The sequence below is a fragment of the Xenia sp. Carnegie-2017 genome, unplaced genomic scaffold (assembly GCF_021976095.1).
Source record: "Xenia sp. Carnegie-2017 unplaced genomic scaffold, XeniaSp_v1 HiC_scaffold_16, whole genome shotgun sequence".
In the NCBI taxonomy this organism is placed as follows: Eukaryota; Metazoa; Cnidaria; class Anthozoa; order Malacalcyonacea; family Xeniidae; genus Xenia; species Xenia sp. Carnegie-2017.
This window is the reverse complement of record NW_025813469.1, coordinates 5,981,770-6,000,657: the sequence shown is the minus strand read 5'-3', so window position 1 is coordinate 6,000,657 and position 18,888 is coordinate 5,981,770. Positions and strand designations below refer to the sequence as shown.

At 39.8% G+C, this 18,888-nt stretch overlaps 1 protein-coding gene across 1 annotated transcript; it reads left to right on the top strand.

Annotated features, from left to right (window-relative positions):
• Nucleotides 1-17,433: 17,433 nt before the first annotated feature.
• Nucleotides 17,434-18,663, top strand: LOC124435903. The gene has a single exon (XM_046985835.1). The coding sequence runs from the start codon at nt 17,434-17,436 to the stop codon at nt 18,661-18,663; it is 1,230 nt and encodes a 409-aa protein (XP_046841791.1).
• The last annotated feature ends 225 nt before the right edge of the window (nt 18,664-18,888 follow it).

Genomic DNA, 18,888 nt, shown 5'->3' with positions numbered 1-18,888 from the left:
TCTTATAACAGATAATGGTCCACAATTCAGGAGTAGAGAATTTTGTGCATTCTCGTCACAGTATGGATTTAAACATACAACAAGTTCACCTGGATATCCAAAAAGTAACGGCATGTCAGAGCGTGCTGTACAGACAGCAAAAGCAATCATAAAGAAAGCAAAATATGATAACACCTATCCTTATTTAGGACTCCTTAATTATAGAAATACACCTAGAGATGAAATTATTGGCAGTCCAGCTCAACGACTAATGGGACGAAGAACTAGGACATTACTACCAATATCAGAGAAGTTACTTGACTTTCAACCATTAAACCCTGTTAATGTTCAAGAAAAATTGGAAATGTATCACAAGAAACAAAAAGAGTTTAATGATCGCATTGCAAAAACACTTCCACCATTAAAAGAAGGAGATAAGGTACGTATAAAAACAGAAAAAGGCTTCCAAAAGAAAGGAATCGTGGAAAAATCGTTACTTGAGCCAAGATCGTATTTGGTTACGTCTGATGGTACCTACTATAGAAGGAATAGAAATCATTTATTAAAGATTAATGAAGAATCAAGAAGTCAAGATACAGGTAAGTCTTATAGTGAGAACAATAGATCTTATAAAAATTGTAATGAAAGTACGAACAACAGTAATATAAGAACTCGGTATGGACGTCTAATCAAAAAACCTAATAGATTTTCTTATTAGATAAAAAAAAAACCGAAGAAAAAGAGATGTGACATTGCATGCCGAATTATATTTATATACTGTAATGACGTAGGTAATTCCTTATCTAATATGCATGTGTAATGTATATAAGAACCTGTGTTTATCTAAGCCCGGCATTAAATACAAGACTTATTACACCATCAAATGCTACCTCATATTGCTGCTTGTACTGGTACCAAGCTGTTTGTAAAATCCACCTGTTAAGACAAACAGGCTCAAAACTAGGATGTTGTGTTATACAAAGGGACTTCAGTGGTCTCATTCGTTTCTACTGCCTCTACATTTTTGTCACAAATATTGGAAATCTTTTTGCAGCATAAACATTCCTCGTTATTGTCCATTATTTGGCAGTTACCACATTGACACCTGAATATGTTAAAAGAAAGGATCTTGAAAAGTAAATGTCAAAATTTCAATAAAAATTGTATCTTACAATAAAAACTTTAAAATCTGAAGTATTATCTGAAAAGCGGCAGACGTTCTTTCGAGATCGAAACAATGGTGTAGAATAATATAACATTTTATCACTCACCATTCAAGATTGTCGCGCCGAGATTCATCCTCAATATACACAAATTCCTGTTCTTCGTTGTCCTCAAACTGGTGAGCTTCTTCGTGTTCATCAGCCGGCCATTTGGGCTCAAACTGATATGGCCGAATATTGTTTGCTGGATTGTCTGTTGTAAATTGTCATGTTATGTTATGTAGTGGGTGACTGTGTCATACTTTTGATTATAATATATAACGGATATTATGTTGATGTAAAATAGTATAGTCATGGTGAGAGAACACTTCCTCACCGCAATGCGTCATTGCGGAAGGATGTAGGTAGAAACGGGATGGCAAAGTTGTGCGTCATATGCAAACGCCCAAAAACCACTTCCGAATAATTACACATAAATGTAGCTTGCAAGCGTTGGTACGGGAGTTCGGAAAAGTTGTAGTTATTGGTGTATGAACTGGTCATACAAATTTGATGAATTAAGAGTTGTATTGCAGAAGGCAATAAATTTCGAAAACGCAGTTCTAGGATTGACGGTTGTCCGTAATCTTAACGAGATCAAATTTAATCATTCCGTATCGCGAAGAACCAACGCTTGGAACGTAAAATCGTGCACAACACTGTAAATATCTTATTGAAGTGTTAAAATTATATATTCAAAATACAGTCCCATCGTTAGTGTGAAGTTTTAGAACAGTGAACCAGCACTTCGCGCAGATTGTGCGAAACGTGGTCCTTCGAGCCGGATCTAGTAGCAGAATTCAAGAAGAACACAGAAATAGAATACAGGGTTGTTCACGATGTCAGAGCTGACAAGAAAGCGACAGTCGAGGAATGGGCACAAATCGTACGCCACAAAGTTGTGAACAAGGTGAGAAGTATGGTAAACGATAATGCGCCAGTAAGGAAAGTCGAACTGGAACAAATGCGGCTTGTACTCGTACAGAAATTAGATACAATTTCGAAGTTGGACGATGAGATTCAGAGCTTGTTGGAAAAGGATGAAGATATTGCAGCAGGTATTGATGGCTCATCGGAATACGGCTGCGAAGTTTTGGGCGCGTTGGCCGAAATCAACGAAGCACGGAGCACGATAGAGACAAACAAGCGAAATGAGGAACTCGCCAATACATCGGCAAGTACGGTATCTAGTGGAGCACGCTGTAGAGTAAAGCTGCCTAAACTAGAGGTGAAAAAGTTCTCGGGCAAGATACAAGATTGGCGTGAATTCTGGGACTCTTTCGAAAGTTCAATTCACAACAATGACGGATTGTTTGAGGTCGACAAATTCACCTATCTGAGGGGACTGGTGGAGGAGCCGGCCAAGTCAGCAATTTCGGGATTTGCTCTGACTTCGATCAACTATGCAGAAGCCTTGAAGGTGTTAGAACGGAGATACGGGAGCAAAGTGATGGTGCAAAGGGCACACGTAAATGAAATGATGAACCTAAAGCCCGTGTACAACGAGAATGATACGATGAGGCTGCGCAAGTTCTTTGACGCCGTGGAAACGAATTATCGAGGACTCGAGGCGCTCGGTGTAAAGGAGGAGACGTACTGCGAGATAGTCGTGCCCAATCTTCTAACAAAAATACCGGACTCATTTAAACTGACGATTACCAGGGGAAGAGACTACTTAGAGTGGGGCATGAAAGATTTTGTCGACGCGTTGCAAGTCGAAGTGGAGCTGCGGGAATGCCACAAATTAGCAGTTGGGGAGAAGGAAGAAGATCAACGAAGAAGACGACGGGAACCAGGAACAGCTAGCGGGTTGTTTGCCAGCCGCAACAACCGGTGTTTTGTGCTTTCTGCTGTGGGGAGCACAAACACGAGGAGTGCAAAGAAGATAACAGGACGGACAGAACGTATGCAACTTCTTCGTAAGTTTAAAAGATGTTTTATTTGTCTAAATAAAGGTCATTTAGCTAAAGATTGTCGTGCACGTATTAAATGTAGTGTATGTGGGGAGGGTCATCATGTTTCTATATGTGATAAGATTAATAATAACCAGAAGGGAGGAGGTTATCAGAAAGATGAAAGAAATAGTCGGGAAGAAAGTGGACAGGTTAGTGTAGGTAATGTCCATGTTAGTACTAGAAGCAGAGTGGCTCTTCAAACTGCGCAGGGAGTACTTATGGGAAAGACAAGAGTGCGAGTGCTTTTCGACTCAGGAAGTCAGCAATCCTTTTTGACGTGTGACGCGAAAGGTGTGCCAAGCTTAACATTGCTAGGCGAGAATGGTTGGAAGTTAATGCATTCGGTGGGGAGTAACAAGGTAGAATGACAGAGGTTGTTAATTGCGAGGTATGGGCAGTTCGAGGAGATCGTAAAATACGCGTAGAGGGTTAGTAGTACCTCATATTGCACGATCAAAATGAGCATCTTGAGGTAGATAAGAACAAGCATTCGCATTTGAAGGATTTGTGGTTGTCAGACGTTAATTTGAAGCAGGACACGTTAGATGTTGATGTTTTGATAGGTGCGGATAACCTTTGGACATTTCAACAAGGTGAGATAATTAGGGCAAGGATGACGAACCCGTTGCCATCAATACTTGTTTAGGTTGGGTAATAAGCGGTCCACTGAAAGGAGCTCGAACTTGAAAAACGCACACGTTAATTTAGTTTCGCAGATTGCAACACAAAACGCAGACAGCATTAGTGGGGATGTGAGTAAATTGTGGGATTTAGAAACGCTTGGAGTAAGAGAGACTAATGACGTGCATGAAGCATTGCTTGACAAAATAGAGTTCAATGGGTCAAAATATGCAGTAAAATTGACCATGGAAACAGGGTCATGAGCACTTACCGTCAAATTATTCAAATAGTTTTGCACGCATGAAAGGGCAGATAAAGAGGTTGTCGAATTAGAAACGGGTGTTATAGAAAGGGTAGATGAGTTTGAACCTGGGGTAAATGTTCATTACCCCCATCAAGCCGTAATACGTAAAGAGGCCAAAACAACCAAATTGAGAATCGTTTATGACGCATCGTCAAAAGAGGGTAAGAGGGACTTCTTTGAATGACTGTCTTCATGTAGGACCACCACTAACGCCGTTGTTGTTTGACATATTAATTATATTTAGGAAAGCAGAGTGGCCTTGGTAGGAGACATAGAAAGCCTTTTGAACGTAGAAGTAGACGAAGCAGACAGGAACTGTTTGAGATTTTTGTGGGTGAGAGATGCGACTAATGGTAATTTAGAGGTTGTAGTGTATAGGTTTTGTAGAGTAGTGTTTGGACTAAATGCCTCGCCCTTCTTGCTACTCTTAGACATCACATTGCGCAATTTGCAGAATCAGATCCAGTGCTTGCTCAGAAATTGAATGAGGGGTTTTACGTGGATGATCTAGTTTAGGGGGGCAAGAGCGCACAGGAAACAATCGAGTTGTACGAGAAAGCGAAATTTAGGATGTCCTAAGGCGGGTTTAAGTTAAGAAAATGGCTAACGAATGATGGAAACGTGCGAGCGCTTATAAAGCAACGTGAATGTGGAAACAAAGTGACGACGACTACAGATTCAGACGACGAGACATTCACACAATGGAGTTTGGGGGCTCTAAATAACAATGACTGCGCAAAAGTTTTAGGTATAGGCTGGGATTGTGACAATGACCTGTTTACGTTTGATCTACGAAAGTTTGTAGAAGACTTAGGTGATAAGACGAAACTAACAAAAAGAAGCCTGCCTTAGCGCATTAGCAAAGATATTTGATCCGTTGGGTTTAATTAGTGCCGTTATCATTTTGATGAAGATTTTGTTTCAACAATTGTGTGTTGATAAGGTTGATTGGGATGACAAAATAGAGGGTAAGCACGCAAAGATATACCTAGAGTGGATTGAGGATTTAGTTAGGGTTCAAAGAATTAAAATTAAAAGATGCGTTTACAGTGAGGTAATCGAAAGGGTCGAGTCGTGCGAACTCCATGGATTTGGCGACGCAAGTGAGAAGGCTTATTGCGCAGTAGTGTATTTTGTTTGCAGCACAAGCTCTACCGTTCATGTAAAATTATTGGCAGCGAAAACTAGAGTTGCACCCCTTAAGAAACTGACGATTCCACGCTTAGAGCTTATGTCTGCGGTTATGTTAGCTAAATTGGTAGAGTCAGTAGGGAACGCTTTAGAAGGGCAGGTAGGAAAATTGAAGTCAAGATATTGGTTAGATAGCATCACCTTTTATTGGATTCAGAATAGAGGTGAATGGAAGCAGTTTGTGAGACATAGAGTGAATGAGATGCCTTAGACGATTTTCAGCTAGAAGGGGACCCCATCATTAATGGTATCAGACAATGCAAAACATTCAAAGCAACAGTCAAGACTTTAGAAAACCTCTATAATAATGTAAGTGCAAGGGTATTTGGGAAACAATAGGATAGAGGGAAATTCAATCTAGAAAGAGCTCCCTGGTGGGGTGGATTTTTTGAAAGGATGGTTAGGTCATTGAAGAGGTGCTTAAAGAAGGTATAAGGAAATGCTAGATTGACATTTGACGAACTACGGACAGTGATGGTAGAAGTTGAGGCAACATTAAATTCTAGGCCATTGACTTACACGTACGATGAGGTGGGTAGTGAACCCCTAATTCCGTCGCATTTGGTGACGGGAAGAAGGTTGTTGTCCATGCCAGACGAAGTGTAAAATGAAATCAATTATATGGGGTTAGATTCTAATTTAAAAAATAAGATTTTAGAAAATCGTCGTAAACTGGCTCCTGTAGTTTGCACGGTCATTCTTTCTGGTCAATTAAATCTGCCTCTACGCGGTCATTGGGATGATTCCAAATATCACCCTGAAATAGGTAAATACTCGTGTCCAGGTGTAGGAAATTTTGTAAGGTTGCTTAACTACCGTGTTTGAGGTGGCGATGTTACTGTAGAGGTTCACTAGAAGACCACCTAAGAATGCTTCCTATGTTTCCAAAACCACTCAAAATGAGTTCAGAATCAGATGCTGTGGACAATACATAACTGAACAAGTTTCTCTGAGGTTAAGAAAAGCAAGTATTATGCGATCATTGCTGATGAGACCTGCGAAATTTTCATAAAGAACAAATGTCACTTGTGCTTCGTTTTATTGATTCTGAGCTCAATATCAGAGACGAATTCTTTCGTTTTATTCGTTGCAGGTTTAGCTGGAAAGAATCTTGCCTCTGTCATTTTAAAATGCTTTAACGAGGATGTTTTCTTCGACATAAACGATTGTCGTGGACAAGGTTACGATGGTGCTGGTGCTGTTTCTGACCACATAAACGGACTTGTTGCACATATTATAACAAGATGCTTCGTCGACCTTACTCTTCCTGTTACCCAATTACTCCAATCTTCTAGTAACGATATTGCAGATGGTTTGCATTTGATAATTCTTTAAAAAATCTAGGTCGTACAATACGTAATGACATCGATAACTATCATACGAGATGGTATGAAATTGCTTTAGCGAAGGTCAATGTTGAAGAAGGTGAACCTCGTACATGTCATCGACAGATAAATCGCAGCAACATCCCTGCTGACTGCACTTCAGATTACTATAAGAGATCTATCACGATTCCTGTAGTCGATCATTTAAATTTGGAGTTAGCCAGAAGATTTGAAGAATCTTCTACTAATGTTTACTATGGTTTATATCTAATTCCATCCAAATTAATTTCTTTTCTCTCTCATTCTAAGTCTGGATCCGCACGTTGGCAGGATAGGTTCTCTTTATTTGCTACCATGTTTACTGATGATCTTCCAAATCCTATTGCTTTGGATGGTGAGCTTGAATTGTGGAAACATATTGGAAATCTAAGGAGCAAGATTGTCTTCCTGATAATATTAGTTCAACCCTAAAAGCCATTAATTTTCCGGGGTTTGAGAATATCAAAGTTTTGTTGAGAATTTTAGGAATCATTCCCGTAACCTCTTGTGAGTGTTTGAGATCGTTTTCAGCTTTGAGGAGACTTAAAGAGGAAAGTCGAAGTAGGATGGTTAAGACTTGTTTAAATGGTTTGGCGTTGCTTTACATTCAGAATGACATATAGTTTCATATTCAAAAAGTTATTAATTTGTTTGCAAAGGATAAGAGAAAGATTGAATTGGCTTTTAGGTGAAAGAGAAAACCTTTTTTTATTTCACTCCATTTCATTCCATTACATAAAACATTAACTTATATCGACAGCTCTCACTTCTAACAATGTACATCTTGCTTGAAAATAAATTACTACCTCACATACTTCAACCAGCATAAGCGTTTACTATTTTACTCGAAGTTTATTTCATATGAAGTATTGTACTGGAAAATCTATACTTTGTTTTGCTTAAAGATGTAGATTGTTTTTTCTTCTATTGTTGCAAGATCTGTGTACTACATTCCGGGTTTGTCATGGACTTAAGCATGTTTTGTGTTTTGATGGTGTGTCTTCAGTAATAATCAGCATGCTCACAACTGCTTATTATCGCGGCTCATCATAAAGAATTTTTAAGGTTTGGTTTGCAAAGACCTGGCAGTCCATGTCGGATGCTACAGTGAATATAAAGTGCATTGATCAACTGTATTCTAGGCATGCTGATGAGATCTGATATTGAGCGAAACGGCTTAAGTTCTATAGTCTTAAGCTATTTTTGGAAAAACTCCTTTTCAGGGGGTGCATGCCCCCGGACGCCCCTAGGCAACGAACGCCTTTGGCCATTTTGACTAACAAGAAAAAAATCTTGGATCCGCCCCTGTCCTTTACTTACGATTTTGGATGTAAATTTCTGCTGAGAAAACTCAAAACAATGTTGGCTTGCTTTTGAACATCAATGACTCTTTCGCGAGATCGTCTTTTACGATTGATATACGGTCACGATTCCCTAAGCACTATAGAAATCATTGCTAAAAGTCCTTCGGCAACAACAATTTTAGAAGCATCTATCTGCTTACCATACGCCATATTAACATAAATCGCATCACACACTCGCATAAATTGACTTTGATATATTACATTCATGCATGCACTTCAGTTGTCCTTTACTTACGATTTTGGATGTAAATTTCTGCTGATAAAATTCAAAACAATGTTGGCTTGCTTTTGAACATCAATGACTCTTTCATGAGATCGTCTTTGCCAAGCATTTACAATTCATCCATAAATTTTCCACCCTCTTGAAAAATTCACAGTCAGCATTCATGTCAATATATGAATTTGTAAAAGATTTCCATAAATTCCATCTGATTGTAGTTTAGTTTTTATCATGCTTTAGAAAATTACTAAGAAACGATCAAACATTCAATTTAGACAGTGAGCTTGACTATGTTAGTTCAGTTGGATATCAGTCGAAATAGGTCAAACCAATCACAATAAGACAAAAATTTAAATGAACCAATTACACGATAGCAATTGGACTCCCTTATCGTCCGGCCACCACGATAATCGGTCGAGATTATTCCAGATCGTCCACTGATCTGGCTATTGACCAAGGGAATGGCTTAAATAAGTATTCTTGAACTCCGTTATCGGTCGAACCAGTCGAGCCACCCCGCTTATCAGTCAGCCAGTTAATGTAATTCTAGATATGCTTTTATCTACTGATCTGTTTACTAAGGTGGTACTTGTTTAAGTTTTATACATAACACAGAATTTTGACGATGAAATCCAAACGATTACAGAACGAAAATTTAATGATCAAAAATTGTAATCATTAAATTTGGTAAATAATTTTAACTATAAACTTCAGTCGTGCGACTGCTTTGACCTAGATTGCAAGCATACCTTTGTACGATAAGTGAAGACGTTTGGGTGAGTATTTTAAGAGAAGCTGCTGGTAAACGTCAAGTTCCCCAGTGTGGTGAAATTCTGTTAGTTTGTTAAGTCTTTAAATAGTTTTTCGTTGTGGCAAGGGTGTGATGTACAATTTTAGTTATGATTGTTGTTGCACGTTGTTCTTACTGTAACCTTGCTGCCAGTTGTAGATTTTTCAATATCACAAAGAGAACTGCATGTTTTGCAATTGATAAACAACTGTTCAACCATACCTTCAAACACAATAAATGTTTTCTCATTGTGTCATATTCATTATCAGTGCCAGTTTTGGGGCATATATAGTCCTCATCACTTTCTGATGACAAACAACTTTCTGAAAATGTTTCATCATTGTTAACTTTGTTGAGTAATTCTGCTTTTTTACGTTCAATTACTTCATTTCGGGCCATTATTTTTTCACATTTTAATTAAGTGTTTAAGCTCATATAGTGATTTTTAAGTTTTAGCACAAGCTTAGGCCTATTTTCGCGTGTTTTGAAATATTTTTGTTGCTCAATATATATTTCACGTTCAAGTTGAGCATGAAGGAATGCGGTTTTAACATCCATTCGATGTATGATAACATTATAATGTGATGCAAGTTGCATTTTAACTCAACACTTGCGGATGTTATTTTTGCAGTAGGAGAGAAAGTTTTTCATAGTAAAGCCCATGGACTTGACTAAGCCCTTTAGTAAGACAACGAGCTTTGGATGTGTCTCCACCCTTGCTATTTACATTTATGTTATATACATCCATTTCACCTCTACTAAATTTTTACCCTCCGGTAGGACTGTCAATTTAAATGTGTTCATCGACTACTCCAATTTAGGTGCCTTTTTAGATTGCATTGCATCAGAAAAAGTCTTTGATAAACCAAACTCTTATAACAATAGTCTACATTTACATGGCACGCGGAGTTATTGTATCTAAAATATTCAGGGAACTTACTATTCCTGTATGAGCAAGTCCTAATTGGCTACTCATTTTCTTCTCTCTTGTCATTATAATCAACGGAAGCAGAATCAGAGTCATAGGTAAACTTCAACTCATACCAAGTTTCTGATGAATCTATAACTAATAATGTACATTTGTCTCAGTTTTGGAATCTACAGACATAATCTCATTTGTTATCTCAAAATCAGTTTGTGTAGCATGTTTTATACTTACATATTTTACAAACTTCACAAGCCTATGTCTGAAGCCTTTCTACTAATAGGGTTGTAGACAAGATAAGCAGGACTATTTTGTCATATTCAACAAATAACCCCTTTGAAAATTGTGAATCTAATTTCTCATGATTGTGCTCATAAGAAAAATATTCTGAACCGAATACCAACATTTTTGCTAAATTTGGTTTGTTACCTGTGAACGCAGATCACGGTGTAGTTTTGTTTCTATTGTTAATTGATCTATTTCAATATGAGCCGCTTTTTGAACAGCATATGGCCATAATTATATTGGTAACTCTGTTGCAAACATTAAACACCTAGTCAATTCAAATAATGTAGGCCATTGCCTCTTAGCTGTGCCATTTTGATGTAGTGAATCAGAACAACAAGTTTCAGGTTTAATTCTTCTTTCTCTCAGCAATGATTTGAACTTAATACATGTGAATACTATACCATTGTCATGTCTTTAACATTTTATCTGACCATACGCTGCTATAAAACATGAAGTTTCTTTGTTACAACAAGAGTTTTAGTCTTCTCTTTCAGGAACTACATAAGACACAACCAGAGTAATTGTCAGTGAATGCAGTACAGTATTTAAAGGGGTAGTCAGGCCTTAACACAACTTTCGCTCATATGAAAGTGTATATTGTTCTTACCTCTCTCGCGAAATCCTAGGTTTCCAATTCAAATTTAACTCGAGAAACAATGCCTTAAATGTGTGTATTTTTGCCTCTTGTTCGATCGCCATTGTGTACATGCAAGCGAAGCCGCAGTCCAGCAGCGGTTTTCGTCGTGACGTCACTGCGTGGTGATCGTTGTCAACATAGACAAAATATAATAGCAAAGTAGAAATTACATAAGCATATTCATCGTTGCATTTTATTTTCTAAGTTTTTAAATTATTTTGCGCAATGGATACGGATTACTCAAACGATTCCTCTAGTAATTATTCTGGAAGCAGTGTTTTAAACTACGAAGAAATTATTAACGATCAAAACATGATTCAACCATATGCTTATGAGCCAATTGAAACAGACTCTAGCGACGAGCCTATGGATGACTCCGACGAAGTTCAGCTGTTGTAACAATGAATGAAGACTCAGCACAATTTGAGGGAATAGATACTCGGACTGTACAGATAATCCTGTTTTCGAAATCTTTGTTTAAATTATTGGGTATTACGACTGGCATGGAGTGAGTACAAACAACACTATGGTTCAAGAGCTGAAGAAGGACCGGAACACAAAAGACAAAGACATGTGGCTTACAGGCAACTGGTTCGATGGTGTTGGAATGTGGGCAAGGAAATTTACCACTACCATCTTTGCTGTTAGCTACATTCGAGCATTCCAACCACAGGTCTAGAAGAGGACTTTGTCTTTGAGGGTTTTAAATTCGCTGATGAATAATAATGGTAATGTAAACTATTATAGCCATATTTATAAGTGTCGTTAATCATGAATTGCTAATAAATAAAAACATAAATTGGATTTAGTAAATGAACAATAAATACAAATTATAATGGCCAAGCCAAACCAATTCTTTATTTGTGCTATGCAAGAATTTTGGTGTACATAATTAAAAGTGCCTTTGCTAATGAATTTGCATAGCAAAACAAAAATTGTGCTACTTTACTATTAGAGATTCTCATTATTAATTATAAATATTGATATATACATAACTATTTTTGGGACTGTTTACCCATTCTTGATTTGTGTGCTTGTAAAACACTTTCTTTGTTTGGCTTTTCTATCGATACAATATTTCTTGGAATGTTGTTAAGAAATCTTGTTATGTACATTTTTTACATTAAAACAGCAGACATCTTCCATCATACCTTGCACAAAAGAATATGACTTACTCACCATAATTGGCTTGGCTACCCAATTTTTTCGCCCTTTTGGGAACACGATAAGCACAAGTGGAAGGAGGAAAATACTTTATTAAAAGTGCTTTTGTATAAAGCTATGCTTGCAAGAACCAAGTTGGCAGTGATAGACCACAATGTAAACACTGGCAGAAAACAAGCACAAGTTCAATGTGGAAAGCAGCAAGGGGAAAAGTGATATAATATCGTGTTCCCAAAAGGGCGAGAAAATTGGGTAGCCAAGCCAATTATGGCGAGTAAGTCATATTCTTTTGTGCGAGGTATGATGGAAGATGTCTGCTGTTTTAATGTAAAAAATGTACATAACAAGATTTCTTTATCAGCAAACAATTCAAGAAATATTGCATCTATAGAACAGACAAACAAAGAAAGTATTATACAAGCACAATAATAAGAGAATCTCTAATAGTAAAGTAGCACAATTTTTTGTTTTGCTATGCAAATTCATTAGCAAAGGCACTTTTTAATTATGTACACCAAAATCCTTGCATAGCGCAAATAAAGAATTGGTTTGGCTTGTCCATTATAATTTGTATTTATTGTTCATTTACTAAATCCAATTTATGTTTTTATTTATTAGCAATTCATGATTAACGACACTTATAAATATGGCTATAATAGTTTACATTACCATTATTATTCATCAGCGAATTTAAAACCCTCAAAGACAAAGTCCTCTTCTAGACCTGGTGGTTGGAAATGTGCTCGAATGTAGCTAACAGCAAAAGATGGTAGTGGTACTCTAATTTCCTTGCCCAATACATTCCAACACCATCGAACCAGTTGCCTGTAAGCCACATGTCTTTGTCTTTTGTGTTCCAGTCCTTCTTCAGCTCTTGAACCATAGTGTTGTTTGTACTCACTCCATGCCAGTCGTAATACCCAATAATTTAAACAAAGATTTCGAAAAACAGGATTATCTGTAATACAGTCCGGAGTATCTATTCCCTCAAATTGTGCTGAGTCTTCATTCATTGTTACAACAGCTGAACTTCGTCGGAGTCGTCCATAGGCTCGTCGCTAGAGTCTGTTTCAATCGGCTCATAAGCATATGGTTGAATCATGTTTTGATCGTTAATCATTTCTTCGTAGTTTAAAACACTGCTTCCAGAATAATTACTAGAGGAATCGTTTGAGTAATCCGTATCCATTGCGCAAAATAATTTAAAAACTTAGGAAATAAAATGCAACGATGAATATGCTTATGCGTAATTTCTACTTTTGCTATTATATTTTGTCTAATGTTGACAACGATCACCACGCAGTGACGTCACGACGAAAAACCGCTGCTGGACTGCGGCTTCGCTTGCATGTACACAATGGCGATCGAACAAGAGGCAAAAATACACACATTTAAGGCATTGTTTCTCGAGTTAAATTTGAATTGGAAACCTAGGTTTTCGCGAGAGAGGTAAGAACAATATACACTTTCATATGAGCGAAAGTTGTGTTAAGGTCTGACTACGCCTTTAAATCCACTCTTGGAGACAGGTGACCCAGGACCAGTTAATTCAACATGAACCTTTTCTAAAATTTCTAGAGCTCTACTTATCTGGCTTCCTATTCCTTATATTTGTAAATTTTCCTTTAATGCAAGTTGTACATTCTAACTGGGATCTATAAAATTTTCATGAAATTTTCATTCTCGTCACTTCACTTTCTAGTTTAATAACATTATCAAAATTACATTGACCTTAGATTTCGTGCCATTATTTGATAATGAATTCAAGGCTCATCTTACTTGAGCTAACATTTACATTACCACCTTAATAAGTAGTTAAGAAGTATAAGCGGTCTTGTTCTTCTATTTGAAACGTGATGCCATCTTGATGCTTTCATTGACTTTCAGGGGTTGAGAAATCAAATTGAGCCCCATTTGAAACAGCTGCCGTATCAGACTATGCATCTTGTGGGTAGGAGGGAATAAATAACGCATCTCTAAGAATAGCTTTCACATATTGGTCATTGTTATCGTTAAGAATAATTTTAGCATCTCCACGTTTTTGAAATATTATTCTGCTTGGTTCCATCAGCCAATTCCATGTAGGGTTAAGTTTGAACATTTTTGAGCGTATTTGGTATACTTTAGTCGTGGCAAGCATTTCTGGTGTAACAACTTGCCGATCACATTCACATTAATATTTTGTGATAAAATATGCTGAAACGGTACCTCAAATGGAAACCATTGAGCCAATTAGAACAAAGCGCCTTTCCTTAGATATATTTGCAATCATTTAAGCGCTTCTTTTGTAATTTATAGTTTTTATTCGGTTGAAATGTTTTTGTTTATTCAAAACGCAGCTGACGCGACGTGTGTGCAATGTTTGCGATTTCTGGCCATGAACTTAAAACAATGTTTAAAAAATCCCATCTTATCAAACATTTTAACAATCAAAACTAGATTATCAACTTTGCAACTGTATATGAACTCAGGAAAATCAAATATTAGTTGTAAATACGTCAGTTTTGCCACCTTTGAAGATGGCGCCTTGCATCACTTCATTATTATACAATTTTCGCGAAGTCAAATATCTATAGTAGATTGGATTCCAGGTTATTGTATAAAACCATGTCAGGATAAGTATTGTGAATATTCACCGTCCCATTTACTGTTGAAACATTTATCATTTTGATTTAGAATCTTCTTGCTTCCGAATTGCCACTCATAAGTCCAAAAAAATTAAAATTTTAGTTTATGTTTCAAGATATCTTTGAAAATTGAAGACTTACTGCAACACTACTACTGCATGAAGCCATGTTTTTTATGAAATCTGACTACAAAGACAACAATTGCACGCGCGCTCAAGCCTATGTGACGTCATTTTGCATAAGGCCTATTTATGATTTATGACACACAACAATTAAAGTAATTTAATTTTGACATAAATTTTTCATTATAAGAGTTGGCGTAAGGATTTTTTGTTTAATTTTCATTTAATCAACATCAATTCGAAATTTATAGAAAGCCTAGTGTGAACGCGAAATGATGTGATCGAGCTGTTTTATGAATCAATTGGGTGAGTTTGAATTTGAAACTATATTTTACTAAAATGATAAGGTAAAATCACAACTAGATTGTACAGCACTGTTTAACCATTGCTTCTTTCTAACTTTCTATAACTATCACAAAGACTTGAATCTTTATTCTTGACTGAACAAACTGAAAGAACTCATACCAACGACAGTAAGTGACACTTTACTTTCTACCATACAAACTATTGCAGAGAAACGAGCAAACAAGACTGAGCCACAACACCAAATTAAAACAAACAACAAAACTTAAAAGTTTAAAACGCACTAAAACACTTACAAGACATAAACATGACGATAACTGGGTGAAGAATATTTTTTCCCGCTCATTAGAGAAACTGAAACACGACTACTGTCTTACGGACAAAAACATTCCACAACACCTAATCGTATCCCGACTGAGACGATGGTATCAAGTGTCGCGGCTGTCCTAGCGAATCAAAGAGACTTGTCAGAGACAACCAACAACAATATTAGAAGCAGGGTACCCTTTGCTTCACAATCGGCCTCTATAAGTGACAACAACTTGACAAAATACGAGTAACAAGTAAACTCAAACGACTAAAACACGACAACAACATCATCATTTTATCAGCAGACAAAGGACGCGTGACTGTGGTCATGGACTGGACTGATTACTTCCACAAAAGGGATACCGCTGACGTCTACTCCTCATTTGACTCTGAAGATGACTACCACTAAGGTTGTCGAAACGTCAGTCAACAACAAAGACAGTCCTCTGCACTATAGCAACCTGGACGATATACATCTGCAAACATGTAAAATGAATCAGTAGTATAGAGACTACCGGCTCTGGCGCACCTCATACCTTGGGACCTAGTATACGCACATTTAAGCGCACCAGCAGTAGTTCGTTCACAAAAAAGACGTGTAGATGTATACATGTGTATACATGGGTCCCGATAAAAAAATCGCACCGGTTCTGGCGCACTTCACAGTTTGAGAAGGAGTATACACAAATCTAAGCGCCTCAGCCCTAGTTCGCGTATGTGGTTCACATACATAGTAGGCACATGGTAAGCACATATGTCGGCAAAAAAATCACAAGACAGCGAAGGCTAAATCCTGGAAAACGGCATGAACCAAAGACGGCCGGCCCACCCCCCGCACGGCCGGCCGTCGGGGGTCTATTAGTTCTGATGTGATAATTAGGTAGTTAGTGTTCGTCAAGAGGGCTCCCTCCGCCGGCTGTGGGTCATTTGAAGAAAGACGATTCACAGCGTATATCCAAACGTTCGACAGCCATGAGGCAGGGCAAGAACAAGTGCGCGTGGGTGAAGGTCCACACCGTGTGGAAAGTCATGTATGGGGAAGTATTGCGGAGTGCATCTGCAACAAATCCGGCCTGGCTCGCCGGTGCCGGTCGCATGTCGGGGTTGTGGTATCAGCACGCAGGCAGAGGTGCAACGATGCGCAGATTGTGGCCAGCAAGCCGAAAAGCTCGCCTTGGTAGAAAGAGGCCCGAGCACGAAGGCAGATTAGCCTGGTCCTCGGCGATGTGGAGGCCGGGAATTACTATTTAAAGAAGGGCGTATAGTAGGTTATATGCTAAGCTACATCCATTTAGAGAATAGCGTATGATAGGTTATATTAACTGAATTTTCATTATATGCTAGACTACATCCATTTAGAGAATAGCGTACTATAGGTTATATTCACTGATATGGATACTGTTAATAAACTTCTGCAACTATATGACCAAGGTGTAATCAGCGGACACGCGCTGAACGCCTCTCTTAGACTCTTCAACCGCCCGCTGCCTCAACACCCACGCCAAAATGTCACTCCGCCAATCCCCAAACCGCAAGCGCAGGCCTATTCTAAAACCGCGCAAGTGCAGGCCTATCCCCAAACTGCAGGCGCAGACCCGCCGAGCCTACCGATGATGACATGGACGCATACATCGATGAGCTTCTGGCTGGAATTAAACCACAACGCCCCGCAAGGGCTCCTCGCCGAGCCTACCAAAGCATTTCCTTGAAGCGCTCCAAAAAGAAGAGCGTAAGATCAAGACGGTGTAGCCTAACTCCGAGCCTATGCACATGACAGGAAAGGACTGGGGGAGCCACAAGAAAGCCGCAAATTGCCACGTCTGCAGCAAGCCCCTCGAAGGCGACTCCATGCGAGACCACTGCCACAATGAGTGCAACCTGAAGTTGCGGCTCATCTCAAAGACGACAACCATACCGGTTGTCTTTCACAACCTTCGGGGCTACGACAGCCATATTATTATGCAGACTATCGCAGAGACTGAAGGGATGGTCACCTGCGTCCCCAACAACGCTGAGAAATACATCTCTTTAGTATCGGCCATCTTCGATTATTGACAGCGCCCAGTTCATGCTCTCAAGCTTGGATGGCCTGGTGAAAGCCAGCGACCCGCGAGACATGCGCATCACAGCAGACTACGAGCCGAACCTCCAGAGGCGAACCTCTTGCTTCGGAAGGGGGTCTACCCCAACGAGTACATGGACGGCTGGCCCCGATTCGACGAGGAGGCCCTTCCCGGCGAAGGAGGCTTTCTACAGCAAGCTCTCTGGCGAAGGAAACACCGACGACGACTACGCTCACGGAAAAAGGGTCTGGGACGCCTTCGGCTGCACAAGCCTCGGCGACTACCACGATCTCAACCTCCGGACCGACGTCCTCCTCCTCGCCGACGTCTTCGAGAACTTCGGAAAACTGTGCCTCGAGCGATATAAGCTAGACCCGGCCCACTACTACACGAGCCCGGACCGAAGCGGGGACGCTCTCCTCAAGCGCACAGGGGTTGAGCTCGAGCTGCTCACCGACATTGACATGCATCTCTTCATCGAGAAGGGCCTGCGTGGCGGGATCAGTATGGCCAGCAGGCGCTTCGCCAAGGCCAACAACCCCAAGGTGCCAGACTACGATCCGGAGAAGCCCCAAAGCTGGATACAGTACAACGACGCCAACAACCTGTACAGCTGGGCGATGCCGCAGCCGCTGCCGACAGGCACGTTCGAGCGGGTCGCCCAAGAGGATGTGAAGGTGGCACTGAAACAGCCTGTAGATGCAGAGAAGGGCTACATTCTCGAAGTCGATCTGGAGTACCCAGAAGAGCTGCATGACGAGAACAATGCATATCCGTTAGCGCCAGAACATCTGAAGGTGGACAACGCGTGGATGTCGGATTACCAGAAAAATCTCTTCAAACAGATGTATGGGGGTGCGTCTCACGAGGTCGAAAAGCTGGTCCCCAATCTGCGCGACAAGAGCCGATACGTCCTGCACTATCGGAATCTGCAGCTTGGCATGCGCCTGAAAAAGATCCACAGGGCACTCCGCTACGATCAAAGCCCATGGATGGAGCCCTACATCAGGAAAAACACCGAACTCCAGAAGAAGGCAAAGAGTGACTTTGAAGTCAACCTCTACAAGCTGCTGAACAACAGCGTATTTGGCAAGACGATGGAGAACCTCCGAAAGCGTGTCGAGGCGAAGCTGCTCCGGCCAAGCGAGGACGAGAGACTCCGCAAACTTATCGCCAAGCCGACATACAATCGGCATCTCATCTTTGGCGATGAGACCTCGCAGCCGTTCACATGAATAAAAGCAGTCTGCTGCTCAACCGGCCGGTCTTCGTGGGCATGAGCGTTCTCAACCTCTCGAAGCATCTGATGTACGACTGGTACTACAACCATCTCAAGGCGCAGTACGGGTCGTCAGCAGAGGTACTCTACTCCGACACCAACAGCCTTGTGCTGGATATCCAAACTGAGGATGTGTTCGCCGACATGAGGCGCGACGCCGGTCAGTATGACACCGGAAACT

Coding starts and splice junctions, on each gene's coding strand:
- LOC124435903 (XM_046985835.1), top strand. CDS start 17,434: ATGCTCTCAAGCTTGGATGGCCTGGTGAAAGCCAGCGACCCGCGAGAC.